The sequence below is a fragment of the Buceros rhinoceros genome, unplaced genomic scaffold (genome assembly GCF_000710305.1).
Source record: "Buceros rhinoceros silvestris isolate BGI_N320 unplaced genomic scaffold, ASM71030v1 scaffold44121, whole genome shotgun sequence".
In the NCBI taxonomy this organism is placed as follows: Eukaryota; Metazoa; Chordata; class Aves; order Bucerotiformes; family Bucerotidae; genus Buceros; species Buceros rhinoceros.
In genome coordinates this window covers 2,896-20,892 of record NW_010396814.1, presented here as the reverse complement: position 1 = coordinate 20,892, position 17,997 = coordinate 2,896, and the positions used below count along the sequence as shown (strand labels likewise).

Below are 17,997 nucleotides of genomic sequence, written 5' to 3'. Positions count from 1 at the left end.
GATACCTCGGACCCTCAACCCGTAACAATGCCAATGGAGAGAATCAAGGTTTTGTTTACCTACAGAAACATACACATCTTTACAAGCTCAGTGGCAACACTTTCTCAGTTTTTCAAAGCACATAAAAAAACCTCAGAAAAATTTTATAAATGAGAATTTCATAGGCTTACTTTAAGCTTAAAATTAAAGATGACTACATTCCTTCTTCAATTAGATATGAAAAAACCCCTTCCATTTTCAAGTTTCAGCCTGAACTAAAATATTAGCAAGAACACAGTTACCAGTTTAAAAAAAGCAGGTAAAACATTTCAACCAGAGCTTGGTTTTAGAAATTCATAAAACAGAGGAAGTATCTTAATTTTAGCAAATTTGCGTTTTTAATTAAAAACTGTAAGGTTTTGTACATCTTTTAAGACAGACTTCACAAGAAAATAACTTTAGTTTAAAGGCACGTACACATTCAGAATGAAAAACTTTGACATTTGTCCATTTTATAGCACTTGTTGAATACTAGTCCTTGTTAAAACATTTTAATCTTGCGTTTGTTTAGGGACTACTTACCTTAAAATTCTTTAGTGCTTCATCTAAGCTACCATGATGATAAAGCATCATTCCTTTGAGCTGTAACGTCTGGACGTGATTTTGATTTAGCAGCAAAGCCTTCTGGAAGTTCTCTGTAGCAGCATCGAAGTTGCCAAGTTCTCTAAGTGTTTCCATCAAGTAGGAAGTGAAGAATATAGAGGCAACAGTAACCACAAAATTATTTGCTAAAAGTTGCTTTGACATGTCCAAAAGGGGTATCATTAAAGAGGAACACAGTACTAATGGAAAATTTCTTTAACAAAAGCAGTAATTCTGCAACTGTTCTTCAGTGGTCATAACAGCTGCACAGAGTTCTTCACTCCCAGAAATATGTACTCCAAAATATAACCCCACAAGGCCACAAATCCTGACAATCCTCAGTGGACATAAACCATAAAACACACATACCTATGGTATTTCTTCAGAAACTAAAAGAAAAAAACTTTCACAGAAAGCATTCTTGGAAAACACTATGACAGGTCTTTTTAACTTCTGAACATAAACACATTTTAAAAAATACACTAACTCCTTAAATGCTGAATAAGAAGAAAGCATACGGTGTTTGAAAGCTGAAACTAACTAAAAACATATTGACTGGAATTACTCCATGTGCAGGACAGCTTTTTAGTAAAAATAGCTACAGAGAAACCATCATGAAAAAAAGGAGAATAAAAATATTATACAACTTAATTTTTCTTCAGTTTTTATACCCAGTACACTGATTTTTTTAGGTTTAACATAATAAAATTCTTTCTGCATCACATTATATAAGATGAAATCAATCCAAACAAGAGCAATGCTAGAAGAAAAACTGTACAGGATTTACTTGTTTTGCCAAAAAGAATTTTCCGACAGAACCGTGATAAACCACAGCTCTTTAGTTTCAAATAAACTCATGAACACTGATGTCATGAGATCTGAAGAGATTAATACGTAAAATGCTCTAACTCATGCTGTACAGAAGGACAAATCAGAATTGCCTACTTCCATTGTAAAAAGAACTCTTTAAAAGATACTTTTAAGCATTATATTTGAAACTTATTTGATGCAGAAGAAAGTGTGAACTTAAAATACAAGATTTTAGAAAGAAAGAAGAATTTGACAGCTGAAGTTAACAGTGCCCTGGAGAAATTAATTATTATTTCTGCCTGTTTTAAGACCTGACTGTTCACAGGAAAGTAATTTAGACTTACAGTTGGTCACTCACTCAGTCTCCTCAGTTATTAAACAATATTCTATTCAGCTTCTGGCCTTCTCTGACTGCTGAGCATTTACAAGAATCAACAGAAATTGTGCTTCGTACATTAAGTTATTAAAGAAGAGAGGTAGATTTCTTTACATTCCTTCCCCTATTATTTCCTGATGATTAGAGAACTTATGGAGCCAGGAGAGGGAATAAAAGCCGCAAATTTAAGCTGACTAGGAATACCCCAGTTAAGTGACTTCTACTTTGTAAAACAACACCACAGTGCAAAACGAGACATTTTAAAGCTTGCTTTTTACTCTCCTATAAAATAAGATGTCAGATTAAGGTTTCTTGGGCACACGGTAGAACAGCTGATCAACTAGAGAAACACTCCCACATCCAAACACAAAACAAAAAAGTTTAAAGCATTTATTGGAAATGTAAGAAGGCAACTGCCCATCTTCCAGCCTAAATGCCTGACTATTACTTAGCGCCTTCAAAGTACGTTCACACCACAATAGCAAATACCACAGAAAAACTCATGAGGGAATTAGTGACTCTACACTGAGTTCAGAATTTAGATACTGTGGTAAATAAGGCATGAGTCTACAAAGCAAGCAATAACAAAAAAATTGACACTGCCTTCAGTGAACATTGCATGTTTTGTATGCTGAAGGAAACAAAGTCTGAAGAGTACATGACCATGTAATGCTTGCACACCAACCCTTCCCAACTGAACCCTTGCTACACAAAACTCACTTAAGTTACAGCAGCACCTATGCTGTAGATCAGTGCTTTCCAAAAACAAAAACGTAAAATGGGAAATAAAAAGCTGACAAGACATATCCAGTTGGGAAAAGCACTAGAATGGGCAGATACTCAGTTGCTGACTATGTTCTTGTCTTGTTAAATACAAGCTTATGTGTACTTTTCTCCTTATTAATTATCTACAGACTACCTTTAAATAAATACATTTATTCAACTATAAATAAAAGTATTTTATCTTTAACATAAATTTTTTAAAAAGTGCTTTGTTACCTTACTAGAGATTGCTATTTTTTAGAAAATTAATATGTAAAAAACTCCATGTCTATATTAAAAATTAAGAATACCCTAAACGGGAATTAGCTAAATTCTCAGAACTGTAAATCTCTTTGGTGAGAGATTGATATAGGATCTAGCAGTTCTATAAAATAATATGCCCTATGATACCTTTTCCATAAATTTAAATAGCACAATAATATCAAGATGGCAACCAATAAGCATATTAATCAGCAGTTCGTACTAAACATTTCCATCATTGAAAAAAAATCATTTTGCACACCCAGAACATATCTTCCAGAAAACTGCCATTTACCTAACCTTTGAGTCTGGGAGACTCAAAGAGCTACTAGAGACTGAATTGAAAATACAAAGCAAACCTAGAAAGTATTTATATTGAACATAGCCCCACACAGCCATACTGGCTACAGGAGCTACCAAATACACGCATGATTCCACAGTTCTCTAACAAACATGTAAGCGAGTGCATTTTAAAGATCACAATCGGATAGAAAACTGACTCTAAAACCATTTCTGAACGCAATTACCTGTAGGCCTGTCCCAGACTTTTATACGCATCTATGAAGTCTGCCTTTTGCTTCAGAGCTTCTTTGAATGATTCAATGGCTTCCTGCAGGAAGACACCAACAGAAAAATCTGTCGCTCACTGTATTCATTTAATTTTAGCATCTTCAGTAGTTACTAGCCATGGATTACAGTTATTCATCAAAACTTTTGAAAGGAAGAAACAAGAATGAATTTATTACAAAATCTATAGAGTAATAATAATCATATAATAAATGAAATATTGCAACATTCTTTACAGTAATTACAGATTTAGCTGGAATTCCTTTGTCTAATATGCTATAGGAATCAGGGATTCTTTTAGCATTTTAATAGAATTCAGAGATCAGATCCCTTCAGAGTTTGCTTTCAAAGCACAGCCTGGTCCCTAAGGCAAAGCAGTCTCTCCTTACAGTCTTACTTCATAATATCTCTCAATTTTTGCAGTCCAAAAGACTTCTTCAAATCCATACTCTGCCTTTCATTGTTTTATTGTGGTTCTGTTAGTGACAGAGTTAGCAAACACCCTTTTGAGGGATTACAGCATAAGTGACCACCTTCACACAACAGCACGTACTGCTGCTGTGAGGAATGCATTCTAATAAAAATAAAATAGTTAAAAATAATTATATGCATATGTTCAAACTGGACTGGCTACATAAATTGACAAATGCAGTATTGAGACTTAAGGGCAGAACAATCAAGGACTTTTTAGTATGAAGTAATGCCTGAAAAGTATCTTGAAGTCTATAGTGCAAGAAATCAAATGCTGTAAGGAAAGAATCATTAGTATTTTCAGTTAATTTAGAGATTCTTATTCAGAAAAAACTATCGAATATTTTCTGAACACTACAACACGCACAAAAATATCAGCTAATCACCTATCATTACTAATAGGCTTATGTCCTCTAGATAAGTTTTAAAACAAAAAAGATTACTCCAAAAGGTAATGATCCAAAAGCAACAATCTCTTTTCACTCAGAAATGAAAATGCTGCCACCCTCACCCCAAATCTCAGTTTTCAACAAGCCTAGTAAAGCCTAACAGGTGACACGTATAGCCTTCCTTTAAGAGGCAACCTGAACCTGACTGGAAATTAAGGCACGCCTGTGGATGAAAAGCCACTCAGTCACAATCTCTCAGAACCTGAATATTAGAAAAACAGAATTCACTTCGAGTAAGGAAATTGGGGAGAAGGAGGCAGTGGTGCACAAATGTGTTGATCTGCATATCGGAAAGAAGAAAACAATGGTTCTATTTTGCAAATTGAGACATTATTCATCCTTGTCATTTATATTACCACCATCGCTTTCTGGGATCTCTGCTGCCTGCACCAAAAATCAGAAATTCAAAAATCAGACCATTATTTGCTAGTAACTCATTTGACTACAATAAGATACAGACAGGAAGTTCAATGACAGCCTGAAGTTCTCACAGCATACACAGAATGTGGAAAAAAATACCAGCTGGGGTACTCAGAAAGTGGAAAAGTAGCCTGTTTGCTAAAAAAAGGATAGAGAAAAAAAAAGCACAGTGATTGCCCATGAAAGATACTGGGACGAAATTCAGGAGTCTTGGCTTATCTCCAGGTTCTGTCAAGATTTCTTCATAAGACCCTTAATGAATCCCAAGCTGTTAACAGAGGTTAAAACAGCTTTCACTCTGTTAGAATTTAGGAATCACACAGTGGCATCTTTACTTTTCAAACAAAGGATTTCACGCAACTTGTCTAATTACTCTCTCCCCTCAGAAAAACTGCAGCAGTGTCTGTAAATACTTGAGAAGAAAGAAACTGGTGCAATGTTACTACACCCAAAACACAGAGAATTTGAGTCAGAAAATGGTGCAACATTAAAAAAAAGCACAAGAAGAATTTTCTTCCCTGATGATTTTAGAATCTGAAGGAGAAACTATGTTCCCTCAATTCAGAGTATTTCAGAATCAGCATATAACTGAAATACTCACACATGGATGCAGAGTTCTCTGTCATCAAGTTTCTTTGATTGCCTTCTAGCTCCTTCAAGGAAGAATTTAAAATTCTTTTCCTCTCCACCTCTTTCCCCTTCACAAAACATAGGTAGTCTCCATTTCATGGAAAGTAATTTTGAATATAACCATACAGACATTAGCAGAGGTGCCAAATACAAGCATCTTTCACAGCACTCCATAAACACTTCAGATATCACTGATTTAACAAGATCCAGCAAGACCAGCAATATTTACATGTCATAACAAAGTATTATGATCAGCAATGGCACATTTTCATTTTGCTTGCACAGTTTTGCCTTCAAAAGTCTTCCTTACGTGTGAGAAAATACGTATATCTGTATTTATAAAATACGGCATTTCTACTATTTTATAGAAGTAACTTCAAATAGAGGGTCTTGTTCTACATGAACTATTATTTAACATAGTTTTACCTTCAAAAGTCCTCTGTGAAAAAAGGTTAAGCCTTTATAAAGCATAGCTATAGGCTGATTTTTGTTCAGTTCCAATGAGTGCTGAAAATCTTCATGGGCTGTTGCATAGTCCTGTGAGGAGCAACAGAGGAAACACTGTATAACGAGGAATACATACTTCTATTTTCATAAAAATAAGCTACGGAATTTTGTTTAATACATTAAGTCAGTCTCAGGACTAAGCAGCAACAACTGTCAACTGCCAGTTAGAATATTAAAGAACAAGGAAGGCAAAACACACTTCTGACTTTTACAGAAAGCGCTATAACACAGTAAAGTAGAAAAATAGGAAAACAGGTGAGAAATCAGCTATTAGTATTCACACAATCTTTGAAGATAAAGTTACTTGTTTTGCATTAAAGTGTTAGAACAGACTACATAGCAAAATAGCTGTTAGCATTTTTGTAGGAGTTTTTTGTTTGTTGTGTGCTGTGATTTTTTTTAAGTATAGGCAGTTACTGCCTCAGTCATAACTGTTTTCCTTTTTAGAGTGGCATTTAACAATAAACAAACATACAAAGCAATCTGAGATGTGCATGCAAGGTAATTGCCCTCTGATTTTCTTCATTAAATAGATATGCAGATTAAATACTTGAATACCTCTGAACTGTCAGAAAGTCAACCACAGGAAAATCAGGGCTTTTGTTGTTATTTTGGTTTTTAATTTAAATAGGAAAGAAGCATTTGAACAAAGTAAGAACTGGCACAAACAACGACAAAATAATCAGCAACATCCACACAACCGAAACCAAAGAGAATTCCCAAAAGCCACTAACCTCGGATATGAAGTAAAGGGTACCTCTGTGCCTGTACAGCCGTGCTGATGGCTGCAGCTGAATAGCTTTGGTGAGATCAGATAATGCTTCACTGATTCGTCCTAGTGGGGACAATATCTAAAACAAAACCATAGTTTAGAGCAAACAGGCTGAATAGATTCATTTTAGAAATACTAATATTCTTTTTCAAGCTCATCTGTAACAGAGTAACTGTATTTGCTAGAACAGGCTGGAAAGTTCTACTACAAGTTTCAGTACTTGCTTTTAAAACCCTAACAAAGGGAAAACACGAAAGCATTTTACTCCAAAAAATTACCAGTATACACTAACACCATCAGTAATATTTGCAGAAACCTAGTATTCCAAACACAAACAAGTCAGCCAAAGCAAAATACTCTATTTGAAGTTATTTCAACATACTCAATTGAAAATGTAATTACTCTCATAAACCTTTTTATTTTGACAAAATATTGCCACAATGGAAAATGGTTTATTTTATATTATTTATTAATAGGAATGCCTTTCATATTTTAAATGAAGATTATTAACAAATGTATTTTTTAAAAAATCATTAAAACGTGAAAACTGTGAATTACTTATTATGGCATATTCAGATTATGGCAGTTATAATTTTTCCGTATGCTGACTTTTAATAAATATTTATTATGCTTTTTATTCATCTACAAAGCAGCTTCCTGAACACCATTTTCTGTAATTTAACTGGCAAAACAGAACATGATTTTCAAAATGAAAAATATGTGCGTATCTGAATGATCTTTAATTTACATCTGTGAATATAAAACCAAAACATGCTATTCAAAACTCATTCCTTACAAGTCTGGCATTTTACCAACTAGTCCTAAGTGCAAACAGTAAGGCTGAAGAGATATTTTGATTCCTTATGTAAAAAAACCCCACACGTGATCTTGCTATACAATATGTCAAAAACTAAACACTTTGACATATTGGATGCTATTTTATTTGCTATAGTAACTACATAGGGTGTATGTTTCATTTTAAAAATAAACATTCCACAAATTAAACTGAGAGCAAATAGGTGTATTTTAAAAGAAAGGAGAAATGTTCACAGAAAAACACAGAGAAGAGCTTTAGTCATTAAATCAGTGAAGAAATACTCAAAAACATTGTAATTGCAACTTCTCCAAAAATCTGGAGACAAAAAATGCTCACTTCTGCTCGTTGTTCAAACACCTCAGGATGATCCGGTTCTAGACTAATTACCCTACTGAGCTCAAAGAGAGCAAGTTCAGCATTTTTCATATCCTGAAAAGGAGAAAAATAAACAAGGTAAACAACTGTGCATACTTAGAGTAATATACTCTGAAGACTGAAGGACAATTAGATTGGGTATGTTTCTGAAAGTCTATCAGTATACATTAAAGGCCTTTGCTAAGAACATTAAGACGCAGTATCCTACAAGTAGCTGATAAAACCTACTTGTCTGCTATACACAAGAAAAATAAACTTTGCTTGTACATGTCAACTTTGTGCTGTACCTCTAATAATTTACTACAACTCTCTGAATAAACATTAGATTTATGGCTCCAGTTACCCTTCCTGGCAGCTAAGCCGGCTCAAGCTCTCACATGAACCCCAGCACACACGTACTCTCACCCACCAGCATTTTAATCAGCACTGTAACTTAACCCAAATAGGACTGATGAATAGGGTTGATGCTATCAACATCGTGCCTATCTAGATTTTTATATTGTCCTCAATAAACTGTAGGATGGAAGCAGTTACTTAATTGGGGGGAAAAAAATCCAAACTGGTTATATAGCAAGTTCTGTATTAGATTTCATTCACCTTTTTCTTCCTTTTCAAGACAAAGAAATTTTGCATGTGCTTAACATCATCTTGAAGGTGTTGCTCACAGAAACTGTTAGGAAGTAAAGCGCTCTCAACTTCTAGCTGAACTGAGAAAACAAACTGACGCTGGTGTTAAAAACATGCAAATATGAGACTTCAAGCTCCTGACAGCACAACTAAAGAATATTCTGCACAAAGGAAATTTTTTCCAGGACTTACTAAAATATTCTTTCTTCTAGCATTCCAGCAACCATTCAGCCACAATTCAACAGGTCACAAACTCAAAGTACAAGGACCATAGTCTATTTTTAAACTTATTTTTGCTTAGGAAATTGTTTGAGCAGTCAGCTGTAACTGTAAGTAAATTGACCTCAATTTTTTTTTAACAAATTCAAGGCAGTGTATTATCAAGACACACAGGCAATCAAGAAGCAATATAAAGCCTACCAGATTGCAAGAGTTGATGATGTTTCCAAGTTGCAATAAAAGACTTTTGCTTCCAAATACAGACTAGATGTGGAGACAAATTCAATCGGAGTTTATAAACCTGCCTCTCAGAGGCAAGATACTGCCTATTATCTTACTAGATAATTCTTTCAAGTGGTTGTGGCTCCCAGCCTTGCTATCCACCACTCACAATTGTGCCTGTCTTCTCCTTTGGCACCCTTGCTTCATGCTGCTTTAATTCCACAGTCCCATAAAGCAAATGTACTCATCCGTGGCTTGAACAGTATGATCTACTAGATACTTCTATATTATGGAGCACCTATACCATGGGATAGACACTTTGTTATAGTAGGATAGCACAAAGACTTTGAGACATCTGTCAAGTTCTAATCCATCTACATCCTCCTGTTACAGGCCTTCTTATAGTTTGGGTTCAGATAATTGAGTCAGATATTAATTTAAATAATTATTTACTCACATGTAGTCCTTTTTTTCCATATGCTATACCTCGTCCATAAATTGCACTAACCAGCTCTGGTTCTTCCTGTTAAGGTAAAAATTAATACAATAATGAGTTGTGCTTTTTTTGGGGGGGGTGGGGGGGGAGGGAGAGAGAGGAGTTGGTTCTATTTTTCTTAGAAAAACGTATCTTCCTTCAATACGTATTTAAGCCTTGCTCATCTTAAAGTAGTAAGCAATGAAAAATCACAGTTGTCAGGCAAATAAATTGATTATATTATAGTCCATACTTTCATATGCTCACAACTCCCAATTCAATTTACTGGAATTGTTCTGGAGTATTTGTCTGGAAAGTGAGCTAAACAGAGTGCAGTGCCAGCGACCTCCTATCAGAAGCTATGTACATGTTAGTATAGTATGGTGTTCAAACTTCATTGCTTGTAACCTTATTGGTAATGATACGACTCATTTTGTCTAATGTCACTGAAATGATGATAAACAAATACAGTTCAGCCCTTAAAAGCTTGTTTTGTTGATAATTTAAATTTGAGATTTAAAATCAGGAAATTGTGAAATCCTGATGAAATTTGTATTCAGACAGCAATTGAAATTACAGGCGGTCTGCCAAAATAATTCCGCAAAATTCAAAAAATCTTCCTGGGTTAGATTTAACTCTGTGGGTTTCCAGTTTGGGCACTTAAAGGGATGCACCTTACATAGCGAATCTATTTCTTGTTCAACTTTATTTACTTCAGCATGGTTTCCCATCCAAATTTGAAGACGTACAACAGCAAAACTGATTTTTCTGGCACAACAATGCCTATGGAGTCAGTTTCCCTGAAAACCAGTCAGGAATTACATCATCTTCACCACTGCAACCAACACAGTTGTGCTACAAAGGTTTGTAGCATAGGCCTGGTCTCACCTAACTGGGACAACTTCCATGAAACAAATTCTTCCATGGACAAAACAAGATAAATGGCACACCAATGCTGGCAGCTTGCCAGACTTGAGATGATTCCAAATGTACTCTTGCCAACATCAGCTTCAGGTAACTTCCCTACTTTTAATACGGTGGCTAAGGAAGGCTGTTTTGTTCTGTTAAATGTTTTAATACTCACTTTATATGTATTTAAAATCGCCTTATGGAAGACAGAGTGAACAACCATAACCACTTTACAGCTTTTCAGGTATACAATGAGCATGATATTAATTTCAGCTGAGATGTGTGCACTGCAAAGTTACCCTTACATACACACTTCTCACAATACCTCTCTACAGTTGTTGTATCTTACTTATCTCCACTTAAATATTAAGTTTCCTTTTTAATAAAGAGAAGGCAGGAAACATTACATAAGATCAGTGGTTTTTGAAGAAGGATTTCTCATTAAGGTGAAAAGAAGAATGAAAACATCATTCCTCACAGTCAAAAGAGATCGAAGACAGATCACTAAACACCTAACACAAAGAGAAACCCAACAGAAAACGTTCTGGTCCTCTGATAAATTTTCTGGAACAACTCCATTAAATTGCCACACTTCCAGTCAATTTAAGTCCAAGCCATATGACGTTTCATTTAAAAACAATACACACTAGTATTTACAGTATTACTTTTGGCTTGCATTTGTGGTACCACAATGAGTCTACATCAAAAAGCAGGTCGGTACTTCTGGTAGTCCTAAGTTCCTAGCCATAAAAATTCCGAATCTTTAAATCTGCTTTAGCTGAAGCTCTTAAACTGTGGCAGTGAGGTTTGTTTTAAGAGTGGCTGCCTTCTACTTCATAGCATTCTGAATTCTTTACCTTGGTCAGAAAAAAAATTTTTTTCAAGTATTAGTTACGTATTACTTATATATTAAACTCACCAAATGCTTGCCACTGAAGAATGATAAACCCAGCGCACAAAATCATTTACCATTGTGAAAGCAATGTGGAACTTACTAGCAATAAGTGATCTCTGTCAGTTGTTTTTTCTGATGTTACTGGCAACATGCTCTCACCCAAAAAATACACATTAAGAGGGCAATTAAAGGAACTTCAGTTTTGCATAGACTAGGTTTCTGAAGCTGCCTTTTTTGGGGTCAAAGTGCCATAAAAAGCTTATTCCTACAGATGAGAAGTATACTCACCAAGGTAACAAATCATCTCATTTTAAGAGCGTGCTTGTTTGGATGGAAAAAAAATGAACAAATAATAATTACTCTCATTTTAAAAATCCTTAATTTAACCTTTGTTTTAGTAAAAGCCGAATTTCATAAAGTTATTTTTTAGGGATCCAAACAGAAAACTTACCTGCAGCATTGTTGAAAAATGTCGTATGGCTTCATCATACAAGCCGTTGCCGATCAACACGTAAGCAATTGCTAACAAAACATTACAAATGTAAATAAAACAGGGAAAAAAATCTGTTTTTCCAAAAAAACATTTTACAGTTTAATTTAATATAAGTTCCTACATTCCACTGAAAATTTAAGTAACCAGATTATTTCTGAACTGCCATTGAAATGACTTCCCTAAATCATGACCTAGCATTCATTAATTATTCGATTCATATGGTGCTCATCAGAATTGTTTTCTGGTTTATTTAGGGGTTTTTTTCTCTCCTTTTTTCAAGTTCTTCAGGAAAGGGTTCATTTTTGTTTCTAAAGTACTTAGGACCAGGAAAGGTACCACAATCCCAGTTAGCAGCCCAGGATGCTTTCTCAATTACAAGTGAGCCTGGCTGACACTAGCTGACTTTTTTTGATAATTCCACTAGAGAGCATCTGATATTACTTGTTTGTACACATTTTGCTCAAGTACTCTACCTCACAATAAGTTTTTCCTCCAATTGAATTATGTATAAAACCTTCAACTAAAGTGATTCCATAATTTCTAAAAATGAGATTGAAAAACTAGAGAATCTTTACCCATGTTAAAGTTATGAAAGCTTTAAAGTTCTTGCATATCCCCCTGCTTTGGAGTAGAAGCCATGCGTTTGAAAAAGAAACAATCCACTGTTCTAGAAACAAGTTTTTGCAATCTCCACAAGATATAAAAACACGGTCAGGTCAGAAGACTGGAAAGCTGTGGCTGTGCTTCCATGACTGAAGTTCAGTTCCGACAGCTGAATATCTCAAGGTTGTTTCATTTCACATGTCTTCATCTCTCATAGTTCTTAACTCTAGACTAACTCTGTCTACACGGCCCTCAAAACCCAAGTATCTTGCAGATCACAGCTATTAAAATTAAAGTACAACTTTTCCCCAGGCAGTTCACATAAATGGCTGACAGTGGAATTAAGAGTGGGAATTCACCTTTCCTCATACTTCTAATGAGTTTTAGCAGTCATCCAAACAGAATGGAAGAGGCATTTATCAGCTTAACTATTTACTCAAACGTGAGAAGAGACCAATAAGTCATTTAGAAAAAAGGTATTTTTAATAGGACACAGACATTTATCTTTCATGCAGGCAGAGCCACATTATTTTGGCAGTGTTGCTAAGCACTGTTCATTATAGAAGGAGGAAAGTTAAATAAAAGAGAAATAAAAGCATTTCTATCATGCAGAAAGAAGTACTTGTGTGCAATATAAGCTTTTTCCTCGATACATAAAAAATACCACTTAGTACAGATACATAGCATTGCCAAAAAGGAAAGAAAATTGGCAGTGAAGGATAGATTAAACAGCTCCTGAATTTTCCCCATTTCATTTTCCTCTAAGACTACAGAGTTCTCAGCATCATCTTTGTGGTTGCAATCCCAGAACACAGAAGAGCTGGCACATAAAATAAAATCAACTCCACCACCACACCAGCATTAAGGGAAAAAAAAGTAGAGGAAGTAAGATAATGAAGACTCGTCTTACTGATTATGAGTTTATCCAAGATTCTTGGCAAAATGCAGGAAGTCGTAGACAATATTTGTAAAACTGTGGCAAATGATAGGCAGCTAGTAGCTGATACAGTATCAGCTTTTTTAATTTTATCTCTTCGATAATCTTTAATTAAACACTACAAAAATAGAAGTACTTTATTGTGAAAAAGGTAAGGGTTAACATTAACAATGGTTCATTAGCCCACGTATTCAGGTACCAACATAGCTCCAGAATGCCCCATACATTTCACACTACTTTTCCTCGGAACAGTTAAAAGTAACATGCACCAACAGGAAGGACCCAGGCTCCTCACACCATGACATACTTCAAATAAAGGGAATAGGAAGGTACCAGCCTACAGGCCCAACATGAAAATAGGGACCTTCTGGCACAGTCTTCCAAGTCTACAGAGCAGATACTAAAAAGCATCAAGTATTTTCTGCTGGATGGAAGTTCAGTATTCCCTGCAGAATTCTATGAACATAGTTAGGTATGCTAGGAACATGAAAAAAGATTAAGTCCCAAATTATCCTGAATAAACCCATGAAGGCAGAAATTATGTCAACAAAAAACTATCAACTGTTTTAATTTCATTAGACAACTTCAGAATAAAGTCTCCCTTTGCTCTTATATAAAAGACAGTTCATTGCCTTCCTTGACACAGACCCTCAACATTCTCTTTCCTATCTCATAACACCTTTGCTTCCTACAGAGGATAAAGTTTGGAGAAGCACTGCAAGTAACTCCTTCGTCAAAAGTATTTCCTGTTGGTTTATCTGAAATGTCTCAGTTTTCTGCACTGAATGTGCTTTGAAAAAACATCAAGTAGCAGCCTGTATAAGGACTTAATTCAGAAAGCCTTCCTGCTGCGTACAAGCATTGATGGGAAGAGTGTGCAGAGAGAGGAAGACAGATTCAAGATCCACACTTGATAGAAAGCATATTCCACTGGTAAAATTTTCTGGATGTCTGAATAATTTTAGTCATCAATAAAGACAAAAAAAAAAAAGGAAGCAGAAAGTAACTGAGACTTCCACAGAATTTAATCAAAGTGCTTTATTGAACACCTGCCTAACCAGACATAGTGTCGAATTCTAGCGAGCAAAGCAGAAAAGATTTTTAGGAAGAGAGAAAGTTATTTTCTTTTTATGACCAAAGAAAAATCACTTTATTTTTAGGCTTATTAGGATCACTTTAAAATCAATGCATCACTAATCATTAGTTTAGTTTCAAAACATTCAGTGCTAATAATTAGCACGTAATTTAGCTGCACAAGCCTTATATAAGGCATCTTACCCAATTCTTCATTTGTGTTGTCGTTATCAGTAGCAAATGGAAATCGTTTTTGCTCTGCAAGCAACTTCGCTTGACTCTGTAAAACATCATGGGTCAAGGGTTCAGCAAACAACAGCAAAGAATTTAATAGAAAACTTGTGCCTTATATCCTTAAAAGAATGCTCTAAATCAAAAAGTTAAGACTAATGTAATTGTTTCCAGTTACCTTAAAGCAAATTCATTCCTAGTCTTCTACAGGGAGAAAAACTGCTCTTCAGTCAGGTGCTGCTGTTATCCTCTCTAACATAAGGCTAATCAAACCTCTCGGATGAAAGAACATTGTCAGCACTTTACCAGTGGCTGATGTTTTTATATTATATCTGCTTAACGTGAAGTTTTGAAAGTCTTCCTAAGACACATGCTGCTTCATAGGAAAGTTTATACTTCTTTTGTCTCATGCAAAGGGAAGGGTACTACAGAAGAGTAAAACACTGAAAATGAAATACTGAAAAGAATATCACTCCAGCAATAAAGACCAGTTTAATTTAATAGTACCATCATCATCATGGCTTGGCTTCGCGAACGAAGATCTGGGAAGGGCTTTTCCCACTCTCACTGCAAGCGATGAGTGCACCCTCCGGGCCTGCGTGGTGGGTTTTTTAGGTGAGGCGCAGCGTGCGCGGAACTGGCCCCACCCTTTACACCTGAGGTTCATCTGCCAGGGCCTAGTGAGCTTGGACAGTGACAGTGAAGTCCTCAGGTCGTAGGTTTGGTTAGAGTGTCCTTCTCTTAGATGATGGATGCCTTACAAGGCTAAACGAGCTCCATCTGCCCGGGTTTGGGTTAGAGTTGTCCTTCTCCTAGGATGGTTGCCCGAAGGCTAGTGAGCCCATCCTGCCCGTGGACACACTTTGTCTGACCCTTCAGTTGAGACTTGTCTGGCTTGGGAGACCCTACTGGAGGCATATGGCACCACCAGCACAGCTCTCAACCTCACAAGGGCACGCAAGCTCTTTCCCCATGGCAAGGGGGTACCCGTGAAAGAGAATTTAACAGTACCATACTAAGGTAAAAGGCTGTCCTTTTAACAATAACTTTCAATCAGTTATAGACATTGTTCAGCCAACTGTAGCCTCATCTAGGATTTCTGCTCCCCAAATAATGTGTCTACAGAACCCAATACTGCCAATGACGACCCTCAGAAAAATAGAAATACTCTACTCTGCTCGTTTTCACAAGTGTTTTTCACAGACAGCTGTAAGCCTACCAGAGCAGTTTATGTTAGAAAAATACAAAATGTTCATTTAATCAATAAGCCTTCCAAATTGTTTTGGGAAACAAGAAGGGGGTAAAAAAATAACTTCTCTCACTGCTCTGTTCTCTTCTTTTGCTTCAGCTGAACTGCACGTATGTAAAGCTCTAATTTCAGAGAATACAGTTAAACACCTTAAACTTCAGATAACATTTACCTCTTCTTTTCCTCTACTGAGAGGACTACACTTTGTCCTGCTCTCTTCTGGGTTTTTTTGTTTGTTCAAAAGTAGCCTTGTTACTGTGTCCATGACACAGATCATTCCAACAATCTACAAAACACAGAAGTAACTTGCCGAATCCCATTGTGCAGTTTCTGCCCTGCTCTTCTAATAATATTAGGAATGGGAAGAAAGGTTGTTCTGCTCTAATAACTTGAGTATTTTGGAAGGTATGAATCTTTAGCAAATGGGTTTTTACAAACCTTGTTTTTACTGAAATTAGAGATCACGTATGAGCTCTCCATTACACAATAATGTTCTGAGAATTATTACTCCACCTACTGCTGCACATGTATTAACAGAATGGAGAAGTTCTTTTCCTCATAGAAAAAAAGTAATTAAAAAACAGGGTTCAACAGGATACCGATCAGAATAGCGTTTGGTTCTTGGGATGGGGAGGAAGGGGATTCATGCTTCTTCAACAAATTCTAAATCTATTTATAGGTGAGACATCCTGCACCTCTACATGCAAAAATTGCAAGCCAATCTGCCTTCAGGAAATGAGAGAGTAATTTTCATCACAGCACCAGCTCCTGATAGCTTGAATTCTTGATCTCTTCAAAATACCTTTTTTTTTTTGAAACAGGAAAATTTCTTACAAACTAATATACATTTCACTGCCTAAGAAAGAACTGCTGATACTGCTAGACCAGACTAGACAGAAGATCTGACCAGTATCTGATGAAGGCATATTTAAGGAGAATATTCAAGTTAAGCAATTGGCTTGGTGGGTTTGCAGTAGCGTAGTTTTAATTTCAAGCACCACCTTTGGAGAAGTTGCTTCAAATTAGAACATTGTTTCCACACTCCCCATAAGCCAGTAATTTCTACAAATTTGCCAAGGCTTCTTTTTATATTCACATGGGAATTATTTGAAGATTTTCAGTATCTGTGATTCTACTGGACTGAAGAAGTAACATCAAATCTGTGTTCTGATGTAGATTTTAGATTATGTTCGTTCAAGATCAGTAGGTTAATAGTAGTGTTGCAAGAAAACCCAGATTCCAAAATAATCCTCCTGAAGTCTCTCTACCAAGATATCTTCTTCTTTTGTTAGAATATTTTCCACATGCCCTGTCTGTATTACATTTAGTGAGAATGTTCTGACATATCCAACTCTCATCTATCCTCCTACTTTTATCACTCCTACTTTTATACACCCTCTGTGGTAAACACCTCCTCGGATAGTTAATCTGAGTAAAAACTAATGACATTTCCCTTTTTCAGCCATAGCCCCCACACCCCTAAAATAAAAAATTAATTGGTAGACTACTGCAGGTAAAGATTAGCCTTCAGTGGAAGCATCAGCTTCAATTAGTTGAAACTGCTGACAGCCCTAGAGACTTATGATCGAGTACAACAAAATCATACTTCCACGAGCACCTTGAGTTCATTCACATTTAAGCCTTTTGGGGACCCATGCCTACCAATTAATAGATTCTACTTATAGCAATTCCCTTCAATTTCATTCTAACTGGTTATGCAGCTAAAGTGATCTGCTACTTCAACAATCTATTAAAAATTGTTTTGTACATTATAGCCTTGATAGCATACCAGAATTTTTTCTGTGTTGAGAGAAACCACAGATTCACAAGACGAAGACCCTCCTATGTCACAGTCCGATTCATGGAAGTGCAAAAATGATGAATCTGGGTGAAAAGAGAGAAAATACCTTTAGGAACTGAAAGAGTTACATTATGTTCTATTATCACATCTCACAAATCTTCACGTTTGTCTGAACAAGTTCCTAATTAGGCATTCCACAGGGTAGAACTTTCACGAAGTGCTTTCTGCCCACAGCACTACATCCACAGCCAAAGAAGCAATAGTTGACATGACTGCTTTCATATAATTAGTTTTATCGCTACTTTTGCTTATGCTTTTGGCTAAAAATACATGGAAAAAAATGAAGGTGCTAAAAGATAAGGGCATAGGGGTGGGATAGTAAGAAAGCTGGCAGGAAATATGAAGAGTTTGGGGTAGACATGTC

The 17,997-nt window shown here is 35.9% G+C and overlaps 1 protein-coding gene across 1 annotated transcript; it reads right to left on the bottom strand.

The window, feature by feature from the left end:
* Positions 1–484: 484 nt before the first annotated feature.
* LOC104502081 (tetratricopeptide repeat protein 13-like) lies at positions 485–17,656 on the bottom strand (the record flags this gene model as incomplete). The annotated part of the gene is made up of 9 exons (XM_010145997.1): positions 485–703; positions 3,358–3,440; positions 5,794–5,904; positions 6,609–6,725; positions 7,800–7,892; positions 9,364–9,429; positions 11,637–11,707; positions 14,497–14,572; positions 17,562–17,656. Coding segments are annotated over 9 exons (869 nt in total), but the record flags the coding sequence as incomplete, so codon positions are not given.
* Positions 17,657–17,997: the final 341 nt, after the last annotated feature.